An 18,009-nucleotide genomic window follows, 5' to 3' on the forward strand; every position below is an offset into this window, starting at 1 on the left:
CAACCAAACTGTACTACACATTTTAACAAAAAGAAAACAGGGAGTGCATCTCAGCCCAAAGGCTTCAGAGGAATAAATTATATTCACATGCAGCTCAATGCCAGAATAGGCTCATAAGTGGTTTATAAATAAGATTAATTGCACAAGCATTAAAATATAAACATCCTTAATTTAAAATGCACAATAAAACAATCCAAATCAAGCATTAAATATAGCATGTATATAATCGAATTATACAATAAAGTAAGTATATAGATAAGCTGGTATGTTTCATTTTAATTTTTTTAAATGGACAGCTAATAAGAAGCTGGCCAGTGCAAAGGCCTAGCCAGGACGGTCGTCCTCTTATATACCTGCTGAGATTGACAAGGCATCTGACCCTCACCTGAAGCTCATAACTCTCTTGACAGGTGATTTGATCTGCAGCTACAGTGTGGAAATAAAGGATGAGATTGCCCACCAGATACCAGGCACTATACTATTCAAATTAGGCCCCAGTGTTTTTATTACAATCCCCTTCTCAATTAAGTAATCAATTTTAATCTAGAATTTAAATTCTCAAAACTTTCTTATTTGTTAATTTGAGCAAGTAAACTACTGCTCTCACTTCATTACAAACAGTATTTCTGCCTGCAACACACTTGAGTAAACCTGCTCCTCTTCCTTTCACAGATATTTTGTTGCCATTTGTAGCTGCCTCTGATCAGTTATCATTTAACTCTTTGGGGAAATAATTAGCATCACATGTCATGTACATGGAAGTTGCCGAACCACTTAACCAACTAGAAGGATTACTGTTAATAGCACCAGTTTTCCTATTACTTGATATTGCTGGATAGTTCTGATGAACTGCAAAAGCATTTTTAGTTTGCTTTCTGTTGCCACCCTGGAACTTTTCTTTATTAGTGCCACTTTGTTTTGTACGATTCCTTGCAAATGAAGGAAAACAACTTTTCTGCTTATATATGTTGATAATATAATTTTGGTTACTGAGAACGAACAACATTGTACAAAAACAAGTTTGAGCACAAGCCTGGCCAGGACATAGGCGTCCTGACTGTGACAAAGGTGACCTGTGTGATTGCTTGGTTGATTAACAGCTGTTGGGAACTTCAGGGTTCCTGCTCTCCCTTCTTATGGTCTTTGTACTGGACCTGGAGACTCCAATAGAGAGCATTCCATGTCAAGAAGGAGGGCAAGTGGGAACCCTATCAAATGACAGGGCAGGAGCTACACGGAGCAGGTTGTTTTCACTGGTGGTGCCGATTGTATGCCTTGCTCTTTCCAGACCTGTTCTCTTTTGGCCTGTATTTTGGAGCTTTATAATTTAGGAAGACTTTGGAAGAACTGGTTGACAAGTCTTATCAGTCACTGACGTATGAGCGGATTTTATTTGCTGCTATTCTGGACTTCTGGTGCACCAGGGTTTACACCAGCATAATAGAGTTGGCCAGGATGCCAGAAGGGATACAATTTATGAGCTTTCTCCATTATCTGCACAGCAGGGGGTGTTCAGTCAACAGTGCAAAGACTGAGCTGAAGCATTCCCTGCTGGTTACCTGCTTTCAGCAATAGGGGTTGCTGTTTGGTAGTACCCAGTTGGTTAGCTGTCAGATTCTAGAGCTCCCTATTGGTGGCTCTTAGGTAATTCGCAAAATACAGAGTCCATTCATACAACACAGAGTTCATTTATAAAGCAGTGACATAAATCTACATTGCTACATATTGGGTGTATATTTCAGCAGTTGGACGTACAGGTTTATGACCATGCTGTAGTGTAGTGCTTATGCGACTGTGAATAAAAGGGCTCATTGTCTCGGGGTTTGGGGGGGGAGAGGTGACAAAACTGATTTCCAATAAGTGCCCTCCTTTATTTCCATAACAAGTCCTTGAGTTTGTATTCTGAATGGTGACACCAGGGACCTAGAAGGTGCGGGGCTTGTCAGTCCAACCCCTGCATAGTCTCATCAGGGCTGACCTTAAGGCAATTGGAGCAATTTGGCCAAATTGGGCCCCGTGTGCTGTTCCTAAGGCCCCCCCGCACCAGGGCAATCTAAATGGATTTTATTTATATCTATATTTTTTTGCAGACTTTGGCTGTGAACTGGGGCCCTTCAAAAAAAAAAAAATTTCAAGTTGCGCCCCACTGCTTCAAATTGGGCCCCACTGGCTAGCCCTGAGTCTCATAGTTGGTGGGCCTGAGTTGCCCTGTCCTTGCATGAAGTCTTAGGTTTGCAGTTTTGGGAGAGGGGAGACTGCAGCACTGGGGAGAGGGCAGGCTGGCGACGCCCCCTAGATTTAAAGGCCCTAGGCTTCAGACTACTTAGCCTATACATAAATCCGGCACTGGCTGCAATACAGCTGTCTTCTCTTTGTCCATTAGAGGGCAGCAATGGAAAACTTAACACAGACCATGTAAACAAAAAATGTTTGTATAGGCTTGTAATTAGAAAATCATTTTTAAAAAATGAATGGACATAATCAGGTCTCAGCTATACATGCAACAGAAAGTTCAATACTGTGAGTATATCTATTATCTATCTATCTATCATCTATCTATCTATCTATCTATCTATCTATCATCTATCTATCTATCATCTATCTATCATCTATCTATCTATCTATCTATCTATCTATCTATCTATCTATATCTCAGCTTCAGTGGTAAGGAACAGCTCCTGCTTGTGTCCTGTCAATGATCAGGCTACTGTTTCTGGAAAAATTATCCAACTAAACTGTTCCCAAAGCTAGAAAAATATAGACAGAAAGGCAGCGGAAATGCATACAACAGAATACAGGCATCACTGAGGGAAGTTATTAGGAGATCAGGACTGGCTCTTGCACAGCTTTAGTAGATCACAACGTGTAAGAAGATCTGTGAACATGTTAAGTCTCACAGTTCTCACAGGTGGGACAGGAAGAGCACATATAGTAAATGGAATAAATGGTGAAATCTTCCTTCAAGTGTCTGTTATTGGCATTATGGCTGCCACAGTCACAACTGGAGATTATTCTGATCAAGGGTAGCCAACGTGGTTGTCCTCCAAATGTTGTGGAGGACAATTCCCATCTACACCAGTCAGCACAGTCAACAATCAGGGATGATGGGAGATGGCTGACCCATGTCACAAATGGAAGACAAGAGAAAAATTACTTAGAAAATGAATCCAATAAATTTTACTACATGGCCATACTGCAGTAATGAAGAGAAAAGCCCAGACATTTTCTTGTGGCCCATATCCCTTTAGAAATTGTTGAAAGCATCACCAAGAAGCTATTCATCCCTTATGCCGTTAAGGGACTGTGTGGAGAATCCTCTTCTTGTCTCTTCACAGAGCATCCCAGTGTGTTCAAACTGAGTTTTTGCTAATTTGAATGAAACATAGCCTTGAAAGGAGAAGAAAAGGCTGAGGAGTAAACGTCACACAAATCCATAGCGGAGTCCCTAAGACGGCTGGATGGCATCTTCAGCAACTCCTGCAGCCACGCTGTTGCCAAATATATTGCTCTGCTTTCCTTTGGCCCACATCAGTGAGGCTGAGAGGGGGGTTCTTGTCATCTGGGCAGCCCAGGCCCTCCATACACACTGCCCAGGCTTGCGGCCCAGGGAGGCCGCTTTGGTGCGGTTTAATGCTTAATGCTTAACTTCACCCCCAGGGGCACACTCCATTGTCTCTTGAGACAGATGGATGCCAATAGCATGTCCCTGTGTCTCCTAAAAGTTTAGGACTCAAGATGAAGACATGTAAAGGACTGTAGTGGGAAATGGATACATTTCAATATGTACACTTGTATGTACACACACCTTACTGAAAATAACGTAGCTATTTGAATTTGTTGTGCAAGTGAATTAAAGCACGTGCCAGTTCGGACATGTGAATGTGAGTCAAGGCGGGCTCTGAAGTGTGGCAAGACTGGGCATTTTCTTGGGCTAAAATCAGCAAAGGACCCACTGCCTCAATATTCATTTTGAAGAGAGACCCCGGTCTCCCAGATTGGGGGGAGGGGTTCACTGAAAGTGCCTTGATTGAGGGTCTTCAAAATTCTGGAACTAGTATGGAGAGTTAATTAAGCTACCCTTATCTCCCAAGGGCACGAACAACACACTAGAAGCTCCTAAAAAGTTTTTTTTCCAGAGCCACAGGATGGCTAATACTTTTCTGTTGTGTAAAGTGATAGAAACATCACTTAGGGAGGGAGCAAACTAAAAAACCTAAATGATTATTCAGTGCAACTTCTATGACCTCTAGTTAATTTTCATGCTCCTGAAGTACAGCGTTAACATTGGATTAATCTTTTTCAACTGTAATTACCTATTCAATGCAGGCTGCTAACAAATTTGGGCTTCATGTCTCCAAAAATAAAGAAAGAAAAAGAGCCCCCTTACCATTTTGCAGATAGACTTTGCCTCCTCAGAGAATTTATGGGAATACACCTCCTCGGTCTCCAAGACTCTCCTGTCTACCTCTTCTCGCTTCACCTTCTCTTTCCTTCCACGAAAGGGAGATTGTCCTGCAATCATCTCATAGATCAGGCAACCTAACCCCCAGTAGTCAGGGCTGAGGGTGTATCGTTGGTTATTCAAGACTTCTGGAGCTGGGAAAACAAGAGAGGTAGATGGGATCCATTTCTGAACTGACATCATCACACCCATGGCTAAATAAACAGCCATAATTCAAGAATGAAAGAAAAGATTCCATCTAAGCTTTGATTTGGCAAAAGGACCGGTTCACATGTTACATCTGCTACTGGGAGCCCCCAGAATGGATTTGGGGGAGCATGGTGAGAGGAAGTTCCACTGTGAATGAATGAATGAATGAATCCTTGCGCTGACAGAGCAACTTACCTTGCAGTATGTTGGGTGCAACCCCTGATATATAACTCTTTGACTAATATGTGAACTGAAACTTGTGTACACTTGAAAACGTTGGCAGCATTAAGATAAATTCAACAGTGTAAACAAGTTTTGATGGCTGTAATAATGGAACACTGAATGGTTTAGTTTATGTAAAATATGCAGGGATTTATGGTATGTAAAATGAACCATGGAAAGAGAAGAAGGGAAGTCACTGATATTTTAAAGTTGTTTAAATGAATATTCTAAATTGTAAAATAGAAAAATTATTTTAAAACTTATATAATAATAATACTGTAATAATAATAATAATAATAATAATAATAATAATAATAATAATAATATTGAAACTTAGTGCTACACTGGATTTAACACTTCTTTTATGTCATGACATCTTTCTCAAACTTATCAAAATAAAGAGAGCCTTTTGCCCATGACTGCTTTGCTGTGCTTGATTTTATTTTATTTTTCCTTTTGGTATTACTTTGCATTACCAAGTTTGAGAAGACAGTTTTGATATCAACACACATAAGGTACTAAATCACTTACCCATGTAACCAACTGTTCCTACCCGTCCACGGATTGATTCACCATCAGGGATTTTAACAGCTAGACCCAAATCAGATATTCTGATGTGGCCTAAAAGGAGGTGGAGGAAAAAAACACAAATGTTCTAGCACAGCTATATACCTCTACAAAACAATGGGTTGTATCATTCTGCTGGTGATAAGGCATCTCTCAGCTGAACACCTCCCTAAATCTGCTCCAGAGAGTTGGGGAATTCCCCCTCCATAAGAGACTGAAAGAGGAGCCCAGGGCAGTGAGAAGACAGTGTTAGGGAGAATTGCCCCAAACTGGTCCCCATACTGTTCGGCAGGTGGAAGGCCTGCCATCAGCTGATGCAACCAAATCCCCCCCCCCTAAAAATTCACATCATAAAAAATAAATCTAAGCACGTTAAAGGAATAAAATGATACTGGTTCTTTGAAAGATCTCAAAAACCAATCAAGGAACAAATGAAACTGCCTTATTCCAGGTCAGGGCATTTGTTCATCAAGCTCCGTATAATCCCAATTTGGGCACTTTCAGCTCTTGTGTACAGCAGAATGGAAACAAGCAGCAGAGACACACTAGGGAGCCCAAACCCAGAACTGCATGCTCTTTCTAGTAATATTCCTGACACCTGTGTGCACAAAGTGAGTGTCAATAGAGAGGGGCCCTTTGTGCATATGACTGTATAAGTAAAAGCCTCCATGGGATCTGGTACCCTAAACTATCAGGATTTAATTTTCCCCCGCAGGAAGCTGATTGGCTGGCCTATGCTGGCCCGCATCATCTTTGTGGACAAGAGCAGGCTAAAGCATCATTCATTTCTGGGCTCTGAGATTTTATTTTCTGGAATAGTATTCCTAGGAACAGGAATACAGAACAACCAAGCATAACTCAAAACCATTTCTCTCTTGAGAGCAGGGAACATAACACAAAAAGAGTGCTTCTGGATCAGGCCAATGACCCATCTAGTACAGCAATCCTGTTCTCACTGTCGCCCACACGGTGCCTATGTTATTTACTAGTTTTGACACAGCTGATCAAAAACAGTAACGCAGGGTTTCATCTTGGAAACGGCTCCGAAAAGTAGGATAGAGTGCATCTGCAAAAGCAGGGTGGGGGGCAGCATTCAAATCTGAGCACCATAATTATTTATTAAGGAAAATTCCCAGAGTAATAAGGAGAATGAACAACTTATTACAGATCTGTTGCCCTGAACCTAACACCCACTGCTTTTCATAATAGCAGTTTCTTTTCTCTCTCTTTTCTGGGAAGCCTATCCTTTTCTATATCCCAAGAAAAGCAGTGGAAGCTGCTCCATGTCTTACCCACTTCAGAGAATGATTTGGCTCTGCACAATACCATGTCATACAACTAAATGTAAGCTACTTTACTGTGGAAGAAAAGGCCTTGCCTAAAGCTCTCAGACTTACCATAATCATCTAACAGGATATTTTCTGGCTTCAAATCCCTATTAAAAAAGAGAGAGAGAGAGAGAGAGAGAGAGAGGAAAAATTGCAATTATTTGTATGAAAGCAGCTTTGATATTGGAGGAATAGCAAGGCATCAGAATGCTGTTTCCTTCCAGCCATAACACAGCAGGGAGCCAATTCTCAGAAAACAGATTTCAAACGTCATTTTTTATTTTTATTTTTTTAAAACTATTGCAAGATGGAAGCTCCCGGTCCATCAAATAATATTCCGCTCTGCTGGCACAAGGTTATTCAGTTCAATGAGATTTGTGTTGACAGAGAACTCTGAGAATCATGTAGGTGATAGTGTCTAACCCACCATCATAATATTAGAATAATAATAATTTTATAACCACTTTATTATTTATATGCCACCCATATAAATATGGGCTAGCTTGCCCCAGTGTATGGAAGTGACCAAAGGGGTGCTGACCATGTAAAAAAAAAAAAAATCCACACTCAACTTGGCTTTCTGGATTTCAAAAAGCCACTGCACTATTATTATTTCACAACCTATTTTTAGACAATGCCAATTTATACATATTTACTTCTGAGGTAGAAAAGTCTATTTACCACCCAGTTTTTATAAGGATAACTATTTGCTTTATTAAATTCATGCATTGGAGAAAACTTGTTAAAATATTGCTTCACAGATTATTGTATTTGGGGGGGGGGCTGCTTCAAACACCTCCCCATGTGACAATAAGGTGGGCAAATTGATACACAGATCTTTGTCACCACAGAAACAACCATGTGAATTGGCTAGACTTTAATTCTCCAAGTTGATTGTTAGAGCAATTTGCACTGTGAGAGGACCACCCATTATACAGAGCTTTAATTTACTCCCTTTTAAATGATTTTAGGTTTTGCGATCACCGGACAGAAAACTTAGTGGTTTCCCCTTACTAATCAAGTGGGAACTTTTTTGTTTATTCAAAACATATCATGCACATTATTTATTATTATAAGCCAAGGCACAAGTACGAAGAACATTTTTGTTCCCTTCCTTTTGTTGGTTTAAATCCCTATTGACCTCACAAGATAAACTTCACAAGATAAACCAATGGGACCAGGCCTACTTTTCAAACAAACAACTCTGAGAAAATATGTGAAGGGTGAGAGAAGGCAGAAAAAAATGGATGGCTTTATTTTAAATACTACTGTATGCTTATTCTCAGTGCTAACAAAAAGATTCGCTTTGGAGAGGTGGGATGAAAGGTCATTCTCAACAAACCTCTTCATTCCAATTTTAAACGTTTCCTTGATGAGTCCAAAATGTTTTAATTCTCTGATATTCTACATGTAGGCTGTTGATCGGTAGCTAAGGGGCAATACCCCCACTATTGCAAAATAATAAAATAAAACAAAATAGGGGAAAATTCTTACAATGTTCGTGGAAGTTCAAACATGTACTTGGCAGGACAGATAAGACACTTGTGTCTTATCCAGTGCTACTTCCATGTTTTGTAGGGGTTCTTGAGCAAGATGCCCTCGATGGTCTCCCTCGCTTAGTGACTCCACCACTCGTGGTCATTATGTTGCTGCTCCTCCAGCTCATCATTGCTACAAACTGCTTTTCACCTTCTTTGCCTTCTGCTTGCTCGTCTCCCTCTGAGTCAGGGCATGATGCAGGTGAACAAGCAGGTTGCAGTGGTGAGAGCCCATCCAGGAGGTTTGCCTGCTGGAGGTGCCCAACCATTTTGATCTTTGACACCAGGCTCTGGTCCCTTTGAAAAAGGATCTCTTTGATAAATTATCCTCTTCGAGATCAAGGACAAGTTGACTCCTGGTACATCACAAAATAGTCCCGCCTCCTATTTTTCCACCAGTAAAATGAAGTCCACGTTGCATACAGACTATCTGTTCTGTCACAGAGCTATGGCCCCTTCCCTTGTAATCCTAGGGCTGAAACTCTTGAACATGTGAGTCTATAAAGTCAGATAACTAATCATTATAACATAGCCCAGATTTGCAAATCTGTCCCCGGGAAACATGGCAGCAGCAGCCTCAGCAGCCCAGAGCTAGCCTGTTAGCGCAGTTGGCTCTGGCTGGCTTCAGGAGCTGCTCGCTGCTGTGGCACCCGCCATTTTTCTTGCGCCACAGCAGCGAGCAGCTCCTCAAGCCAACCAGAGCCAACTGCGCTAAAAGGCTGGCCCCTCCTGGGCAACGGCTGCCTGCCCGTGGCTCCTGAGCCTCCCCGATCTGTCAAAACAAAGGGAGAAGGGGAAAGGACATCAGGGAAGGCTTGGGAGTCATGGGCACGCGGTGCGCCACTCCCCAGTTTTTTTAAAAACTCTGCGCATTTATGTTTCACAGCGTGTGAAAGAAGGACTTTGCACCTTTATACAATATGCATGTGTACTTGGACCCAGGGTCTTTTACCTCACCATCCTGACTACTGACTCCCTGTTGCTACTCAGCTTAAAAAAAAAAAAAAAGGGTCCCTGGATTAATTGAAAAAAATCTGGTAACCATATAACACAGCTTCCTGAAGTCTTAAGCAGAGGTCCCAGCCTTGTTACTCGAGAGCCTTTTTGACAGAGAGGCTGGGGACTGAATATAGGAATCCTACGGCTGTCGCAGGCGGGGAAACTAGATAAGGATTGTAACATTTTCCAGACAGATCCACATACAGGATCTTCAATTTCTAAGTAGATGGCTTTCATTATTTAATGGATGAGCAGCTTCTACATAAAATTTCAATGTGTGGATCCTTATGTGATACTCCTGAAAAGCCCACTCACAAGCACAAAACATGGAGGTGGTTCTGCATATCATAAATATCTATGTAAAGTCTCAGGAAAATAAAACAGACTCTGCAACAAGTTTCTGAACACACCGGAACGAAATTTACCTGTACACAGTGTTCTCTTTGTGCAGGTCTTCTAAGCCACAAAGAATCTCTGCTGCATGAAACAAGGCTCTTTCTTCCTCAAAGCCTGGGTTCCCCATATTATAGATGTGGAACTTCAGGTCACCCCCATTCATTATGGTTAGAACTAAGCAGAGTGCGTCCTTTGTTTCATAGGCATAGGCTAAGTTGACCTAGAAGAACAGTTGGGATAGTTTAAAGCACAAAGACAGGTGCTTGGTGCACACATATTCATTCATTGCTAATGTTCTGCATTTGGAATGACATCAAGTATCATATGATTGAATGGAGCCAAAGGGGAGATAGGCAAATTGTCAAGGATTAAAAAACAAAACTCTGAAAATTTGGAAGCAACGTGGTACTAGGTCATTTTCATAAAGATTATCACTTGCAGGTCCATAGTGTCATGCTGCCATGAATATTTTTTCAGCAAAAGTAGAGACCCGATGACAACCAAAACAAAGGAGACAGTCCCCAAAAGAATGAGAAACAACAGACCAAGTTACAGGAGTCCCCAAAAAACAATAACAATCATGTAAAAAGTGATTATAGTTGAACAACACCAGATAGCACATAAAGCTGTGGTAGCCGTTATTCTGTAACAATCACAACAATTTCTACAAACAGCTCAGATTATTACGTTATTATGACGAGATATCCTAGACTGCACCCCATTTCATACTTCATCAGAACAAAACAGATAATTTATTGCAGATGGCAGCAGTAGACCTTCCCCCTTAGATTATTTTACATGCAGCCATGTTTTGTTTAACTATCAATCACTTTTTACACAATTATCATTGGTGGTGGTGGTTTGGCTTCCTGTGCTGCTCTGGGTTTGATCTTCTCAATTTACTCCTGCATTTCCTATGTCTGCAGCAGCTCAAGGTCTGACAAATGAAGCACGAGACGCCCTGACGTTTTGGACTATCAAAGAATGATGCACAGAAAAGGCTGTATTGGGAGTGACAAAACATATCATATACTGTACAGCCAACTTCAGAATGTTGGCTTGAGGCGAGATGTTTTCTGGAAGCATTATACACTTCCTGTGACTAATGCCATTCCTTGATGGGTGTGCCGCCCAATGGAAAGCCTGTGCCCATTGCAAATTTGGCAATACTTACTACAAATTGACTATTGACTTTTTCTAGAATCTGCTTTTCATTTAGGGCCATGGATTCACCTTTCCTCTTCTTTATCCTTTTTTTCTCTAATCTTTTGCATGCATACATTTTCCCAGTTGCTCGTACTTGGCAAGCACACACCTAGAAGGAAAACAACAACATCAACAAATTGTGGAGGGGGGGGGTTGTGCAGGAGGAATTTAAAACTGGTAATCCTGACCATGCCAGTCCAGAAGGAAGTCTTGTTGCATTCAACCTCTCCACCTAGCATTTGAGACTCTCCATACCTCAGCCACACCCTTCCCAAACCTTCTTTGCACATTCTTTGAATGCTTTGCCTGGTTAGAATGTGTCCTTCAGCTCTGTTAATATTTCTTGTTTGCCTGGATAGAGACTAGAAGGCGCATGGGGATGTACCTAGACACTAGCCTACTGTACAAAGGTACAATTTGCATTCACTGCTCCCGCTTTTGTCTCGAGTGCAGCCCACCACTGGGCTGTGGCCCCAGGAAGGCTGTGTAGAAGGGGCTGTGGCCCTTGGGCTGAAAGAGGTTCCAGGACCTACAGAAAATGCAAGTTCCCATTCTGGAGGGTTGAGGCAGAAGAAGACCCTGCTGCAGCCAACCAAGGGCTTGAGATGCAACCCTCACTTTTCAAAAGAGCAACCACAGAAACAGGATGCAATAAGGGAGTCTTTGAAGCCTCTTCAACAAAGGAACATAGGAAGTTGCCATATCCCCACTCAGACCATTGGTCAATCTAGCCCAGTATTGGCTACACTGATTGAAAGCAGCTCTTCAGAGTTTCAGGCAGACACCTCTCCCAGACATACCTGGAGATGCCAAGAATTGGATCTGAGATCTTTTACATGCAGAGAAGATTCTCTACTACTGAGATGTTGCTTTTCTCTCAAGCAATATGGTTTACTAGTGTTTTATATTTACATACAGGTAAACATTTACTATCTCAAAAACACTGCCTGATGCACACCATCTATGGCTTAAGCTTAAAGATTCTTTAACCTATGATTCTATGATTCTATTATGTCAGGAGTGCTCTGATGGTGTTTCCTGCTTGGCAGGGGGTTGGACTTGATGGCCCTTGTGGTCTCTTCCAACTCTATGATTCTATGATTCTAACCTTAAATCATGGAAATCACACAGTCCTTAACATTTTCATGCTCAGTCCATCAGATATTTGTGGGGCTGGCTTACTGTTCTTCCGAGGAACACATTGTTTTCAACAGAAGTTTCCAGAACTACTTACCTCCCCGAATCCACCTTTTCCTAATACCCTGTACTGCCTAAATGTGTTTTTCGTTACTGGTTGTCTGAAAAAAAGATTGGGAATGGGAGACAGAGAGAGAGAAAAGAGATAAAATGCTTAATGCTATCTTTGAAGAAAGAAAAAAGAAGAATAAAAAAGAATGTTGCTTTTAAGGTGATTTGAAGAAAATCATCCCCTAACCATTAGCTCACCATTCCAGGCTATTAGCTCAACAAAAGAAAAGTTAAGTCAGCCATTCCTACAGCAATGCACAATGATAGTATTACCAGCTGTTTCGAAATTCTGCAGGTTTTTCACATTTCTCAAATGACACTGTTCATTATAAGCCCGTGGAGCTATTAGACACAAGCAATTTGCTTCCTGTTCCTACAGGGCAGACCAACCTGACCCTCCAAATGTTGCTCAACTCCCAATTCCCAGTAGCCTCACCCAGCACAGCCAACGGTCGGGAAAGATGGGGCTTGTGGTCCACAAACCTCTGGAGGGTCATAGCTTCTCCAGCCCTGTTCTATGGCAAATAACTTGAGTACATGGACACCTCTATTGCCCATCAGGAGAGAGAGGCTTGTACTCCCTGTACTCAATCTGCTGGAATGTGATTAAATTCTACCCCCAAATTGTGATGGTCCAGAAGCACCCTTTGGGTAGCAGTTAGGGTGCTGATAACAGCAATTCTCCCTCAAGGAAATATTAAGGGCCAACTTGATTATCAAAATAGTCTGTTGACCTAGTCTGGGCCTATTCCACTACATCACTGCTACATGTGGTCAGTGAAGCCACAGTTGCAGCTTCCTTTACTACTGCCTCACCAGCTCCTTGCTGAAGACATTTCAACTGTGGAACTAACTCCATCTATCCCATCCAGGTTCAGGGGATATTTTGAAGAAAAGTCAAGCTTGGACCATCGAACTCTCACTTATAACTGGATTTCTGAAATCCAAGGGGGAAATGGGTCCTTTTTCTTCCAGCACCTCACTTTTTTTTTTTTTAAAAAAAGAACATCGCTGTCATTTGTTCTTCAGGGAGCAATTAAATGAACATCCACAGCTTATACTCAAAAGAGTATTGTTACTATTGCTTTCCTGCCACAACCGATCGAGCCACCAGGGGGCAGCGTGCTATTACATTGAGGGTGAGCTTAGGGCTATCAAAGACAGCAACACTAGGATAGTGAAACTTGCAGTCTTCAGGCTTGCATTCAGAAGTCTTGCCTTGAAACATTCATGCTAAATTTCGAAAGTGAGACGTACCAGCAGCTAGACTAGGCTCCACACCCATCTGCCCTCATGGCCCTTTTCTCTAATCCCAGATGTGTGGGTGTTGTCTTGCCTGCAGTTACTCAATAGTGAAAAGGAAGTATTTGTGTGGCAGGCAGCAACTGGGAGATGCGCTTAACCCCCCCCCCTCAAAACAATACAACAAATACCTCGACTCAACAGTTGGCAGCTTTAAAAATATAAAAAGTCTGAATGGATACTAAAAAAGAACAAACCAAAGAAAAACCCAGTAAAAGCAACAGTAATTGATGCATTGTTGCCAAAACTGGGAGTATGCCAAAGTAAGGTTACCAGATATCCCCATTTCCCGGGGACAGTCCCCGGATTCACAAATCAGTCCCCATACAAAATCCATTGAAGTTGAAAAGTGTCCCCGGATTCATTGAAAAAAATCTGGTAACCTTATGCCAAAGTGTAAAATTCCTGCATTAGTTATATGTGCGGTCTGGGAGAGTTAGGCTGCCATCCTAGTATCAGAGACGCCGACTTGCACCCAAGATTGAGGGGGCCCATCACGCACATTTGATGTAATGCGTGTGACACTGCAACCTTGGCAGGGAACTCAGCAAAATGTGGCTTCAACAACCTCCTCTCTCACGGTCAGGAGGACTCAGCCACTGACACAGTGCTGTACTCAGATCTCCCCTCAACACTGAGGTGACCCGGCCCCCTGCCCAAAGATATTGAGGGGGCTGAAAACACCCCAGCCTCATAAAGTTGGTGCAGCTGCCTAGCACACACACTTGCCCAATGGACCAAGTTCCATTGAAGTAGGGTACTAACCAGGGCTGTCCTTTATCCCTGCTTTTGTTTATTCTAGTAACTGAATATTCTTAACTGAGTATTTAGCTTCTTAATATTAAAAATAAAGAACATGGGCTTACATTTATGATTAGCATGAAAAGTTTGGACAAAGTCTCCCCATTGTCTAAGGGCAGTCAAAAAGAGTGAACTTCAATTCATTTGCAAGTGCTAGAAGTACTATTAACATTATTATTCCCCTATCCTTTCCTAAGTCCCATCATGGAATAAAAACATACAACGCCCACCTGGACCACTTACCTTTCCAGCCATTTCCACTGGAGAAATCTATCAAAGTACATGCTGGCCGAATATTCTCGAAAAGGTTCTCCACTTAGGTAGTCTTGAACAGATCTGTCTCAGATGAAAAAGACAAGACAAACATTTTACAATCCCGAGTCTCATTATGAAGACGTACTCTAGTCTCTTTGAAGCGAGGATGCTTAGGTGAATTTCCACAAGTTCAAATGTAAACACATTAAAAATATATAGCATGTTATTGTTAATGTCAAACTCTGCGGATGTTGATGGTATGAGTAATTGTTAATATTTTAGGAGGTTAGCAGTTCTCAAACACCTGGGTTTTATTATATTTGCTGATAAACCAAAACATGCTCTACCAACCAGTGTTTATAGTTTCTACCCTTGCCAGTAAACTCTGTATTAAAGGTATTGCAACAGTCTGATTCACTGAGCAAAAAATGCAGGGTTTCTTCATGCACACCTGAATGTACATAGTTAATTAAATGCTATGCAAAGCTGGTTTATTTCAACTAGATAATTAAGAACAATTCTTTTTTTTAAAGGAACAATGGCTGCCTTTCATATGTCTCTTTGAGTTTTAGTTTTGTACTTTGACAATGAGTACCAGTTGCTGGAAACCACAGGAGCAGAGGCTGCTCGTGTTTGAATCCGCTTGCTGGATTGTCAGTCACTGTGAGAACAGGATGTTGGACTAGATGGGCTATTGGTGTGAGCCTGCAGACTCTTCTTCTGGTCTTAAAAGGCAAGATTTACCAATAAATCCCATGCTTTGAAATCAGTATACAGCAGAGGAACAAGGCACAGCTTTGAACACCAAGCTCAGCTCTGCCTTTTTCATAACTGCATGGCAGTATCCCTAAACGATACAAACAAAGCCAAGGGGACAAAACCAGCTCGTTGTTAACACTGTGAATGATTCTCATTTTCTTCCCCGGCAAAGAGAAAAATAAAAGCAGGACAAAGTCATTCAAACACATTAGCAGAACTACTGGTCTATTTTTGCAAATACCCACTTAAACCATCTGGGAGCAACAAAAGCCGCCCAGCCAACAGAGACTACATGGTGACGGCTTTCAATGATCCCTGGCTTTTGATATTTTTTGTTGTTTTAAGGTCCCACTGTCCCGACAAACATGGGAACTAGGGTTTGCAACGCAAATCTTTTTATGCAGACCTTTTCGGTACAATAGCAAAATTGCTGCGACTTTGCGAAAATTGATAAGCCCTTTCACAGACAATAGGATGACACAACACACGTACATTTCAATGCCACGGTGCACAGCAGCATTTGCACAGTCTTTTGTCCACATAGGCTAACAGCCAATTAATTCATCCCCCCTCCCTCTCCAATTTGAATGGAAGGCAATTCAGTCTGAAAGGGATGTGGATTCCCTGCACCTCCCTTGGAAGCATGAGGATTTGAAGCTTTTTGTTTTGCTGTTTTGGCTAGAATATATTGATGTAGACTGTCAACAACACGAAGGTTGGGTTTTGTACAGGACCTTCCAATACCCCATACATACACAGGAAAAAGCATGGGAAAAGCATGTTCACCATCATGAGTGAAAAACCTATTTTGTCACATGTATGCACATTGCCAAGTTGTGGCCAATGCTACGTATTTCACTAGGGACCCTGGCAGAGAAAAAGAAACCCTGCATTTCTCTATTACAGTAGTTCTACACCAATCAGGGCTGGTACTTCCCTGTTCACTGTAAAGGAAAATCCTTTTCCCTAGCAAGAAACAGACACATCCCCCCCCCCCACCCCTTGTTACTGCTATTATTATCATGTTCACTCATGCCTTTAGGAGAGGAAAGTACAGGAAGATCAAATAGGAAGTTTTATGAGTGTAAGAAGATAGGAAGATGTCAGTTTATATGGTCCATTGGTTCATTTAGTTCAGTATTTTTTATGATGACTATCAACAACTCTCCAAGATTTAAATGGAGATCTGTTCAAGCCCTACCCTGAAGATGCCAGGGACCGAGTCAGGGACCTTCTGGATGCAAAGCAGATGTTATACCACTTAGCTAACAAAATGAAAAATGACAAAGTTCAGGAAAGGGGATTGACTTGCTGTTTTCCTGCGTTTCTTACTGTATGGCTTTAAAGACAAATGAGTGGCACAGCCGGCAGCATTCAGCCAAATATGCAACCCCACTGCAAACTATTGGGAGTTCAAAAGAAGTTTTTAAAATGCTAAGTGTATGTTGCAAGGGGTGCAGGTGTCACTGGATAATTTTTTTTTAAGGAAACAAGTAAAGGATGCAAATAGAAGAGTTGGACCTAGTACTGATTCCTTTTCAGTTTTGGCTTATTGAGCATTACCTTCTAGTTATTCCCATTGCATTAAGGGGCCACAAATAGAGGACAAATATCAAATCAATCTGAACCAGCTGTGTTTAGCACTGGACACTCTAAATTCCCCTCCCCACAAAAAAACACAAAAACATTGCCTGTATAAAGCCCTTAAGATAACAAATGTTCGTTTCGAGCAGCAAATAAGAAGCTGAGACGAATTGAAACTCTCAGCCTTTAACTGGAACGTAATTGGAAAAGAATATTTCAGACAGCAACAGTGAAATAACCCTAACTTACTTCACACAAGGTGAGAATAGCTCTTTACAGGGACTGTTTTCAAGTTTTTCTTCTGTCTGCTGGACAAGATCTTGACTGACTTCTGCTACATAAACTGGAGACTACAAAAAAGCAAAGAGATTAAGCAACACATTAGCTTTGTGATAGGGGATAGCATTCCATTGACAACCAGGTTCATGTATAGACAAATATTTGCAGTCTTAAGAAAACAATGCCAGAATTTATCTCCCTGTGGCTCGTGAATGCAGTATTTTAAACGGAAACACACATTTCATCACACGAAAGAATCTGGGGCTTATTTGCAGCACAAACGAGAACCCGCTAAAGTAAGCCAAGATGTAGCCAGTCCACCTTCTTTTCCTTCTTAAATATAGAAACCCTGTTTAGAAATATTCTAGAACCCTCCGCAAAATCTCCCTAAATGTGTGGTGTTGTAGGATCCTGATGTTATGTAGTGAAGTTTCACCCTGGGCCAGCAGGGGGATACTGTATATAGTTTTCACTCAGGTCCACGTCAGTTATTTTAGGCGGGAACTCTGGGCTGTTGTTGCTACAATGTTGACAGCCGGCTGCCTATAAAAGCAGGCCGGCTGAGCTGTTTGCAGTCAGTTCTATTCCAGCTTACAAAATAAAGAGCTACTTGGAGAAATCGCTGTTTCGTCTGCTATGTCAACCCACAACTTAACACCTGAGATCATGTTAAGGGTAGCCAAATTCTGTGCGATTGCCATAAAACTTAGGGAACAAGCTGTGCTATCATGATTAAGGTTTTAAATGATAATTTTAGGTTATATGTTAGTGACTAAGTTATAAGTTATATATTTTTAAACTGTTGCTATATCTGTATTGTCTCTGCTATACCTAATTGCAAATTCAAATGTATCCCTATCGTGTTTTATGACTT

At 41.5% G+C, this 18,009-nt stretch overlaps 1 protein-coding gene across 2 annotated transcripts in view; it reads right to left on the reverse strand.

Annotated features, from left to right (window-relative positions):
* Positions 1-18,009, reverse strand: part of GRK5 (G protein-coupled receptor kinase 5) — a 147,294-nt gene that overhangs the window by 8,550 nt on the left and 120,735 nt on the right. For both annotated transcript variants that reach the window (XM_079976714.1, XM_079976713.1), the window contains exons 5-12: positions 17,106-17,206; positions 14,502-14,594; positions 12,142-12,205; positions 10,876-11,016; positions 9,731-9,921; positions 6,838-6,875; positions 5,405-5,494; positions 4,388-4,596 (exon numbers count right to left, since the gene is read on the reverse strand). In XM_079976714.1, coding sequence (XP_079832840.1) covers positions 4,388-4,596; positions 5,405-5,494; positions 6,838-6,875; positions 9,731-9,921; positions 10,876-11,016; positions 12,142-12,205; positions 14,502-14,594; positions 17,106-17,206 — 927 coding nt within the window. The remainder of the gene's footprint in view (positions 1-4,387; positions 4,597-5,404; positions 5,495-6,837; positions 6,876-9,730; positions 9,922-10,875; positions 11,017-12,141; positions 12,206-14,501; positions 14,595-17,105; positions 17,207-18,009) is intronic.

This window comes from Podarcis cretensis (assembly GCF_951804945.1).
Source record: "Podarcis cretensis genome assembly, chromosome: 5".
Taxonomy (NCBI): domain Eukaryota; kingdom Metazoa; phylum Chordata; class Lepidosauria; order Squamata; family Lacertidae; genus Podarcis; species Podarcis cretensis.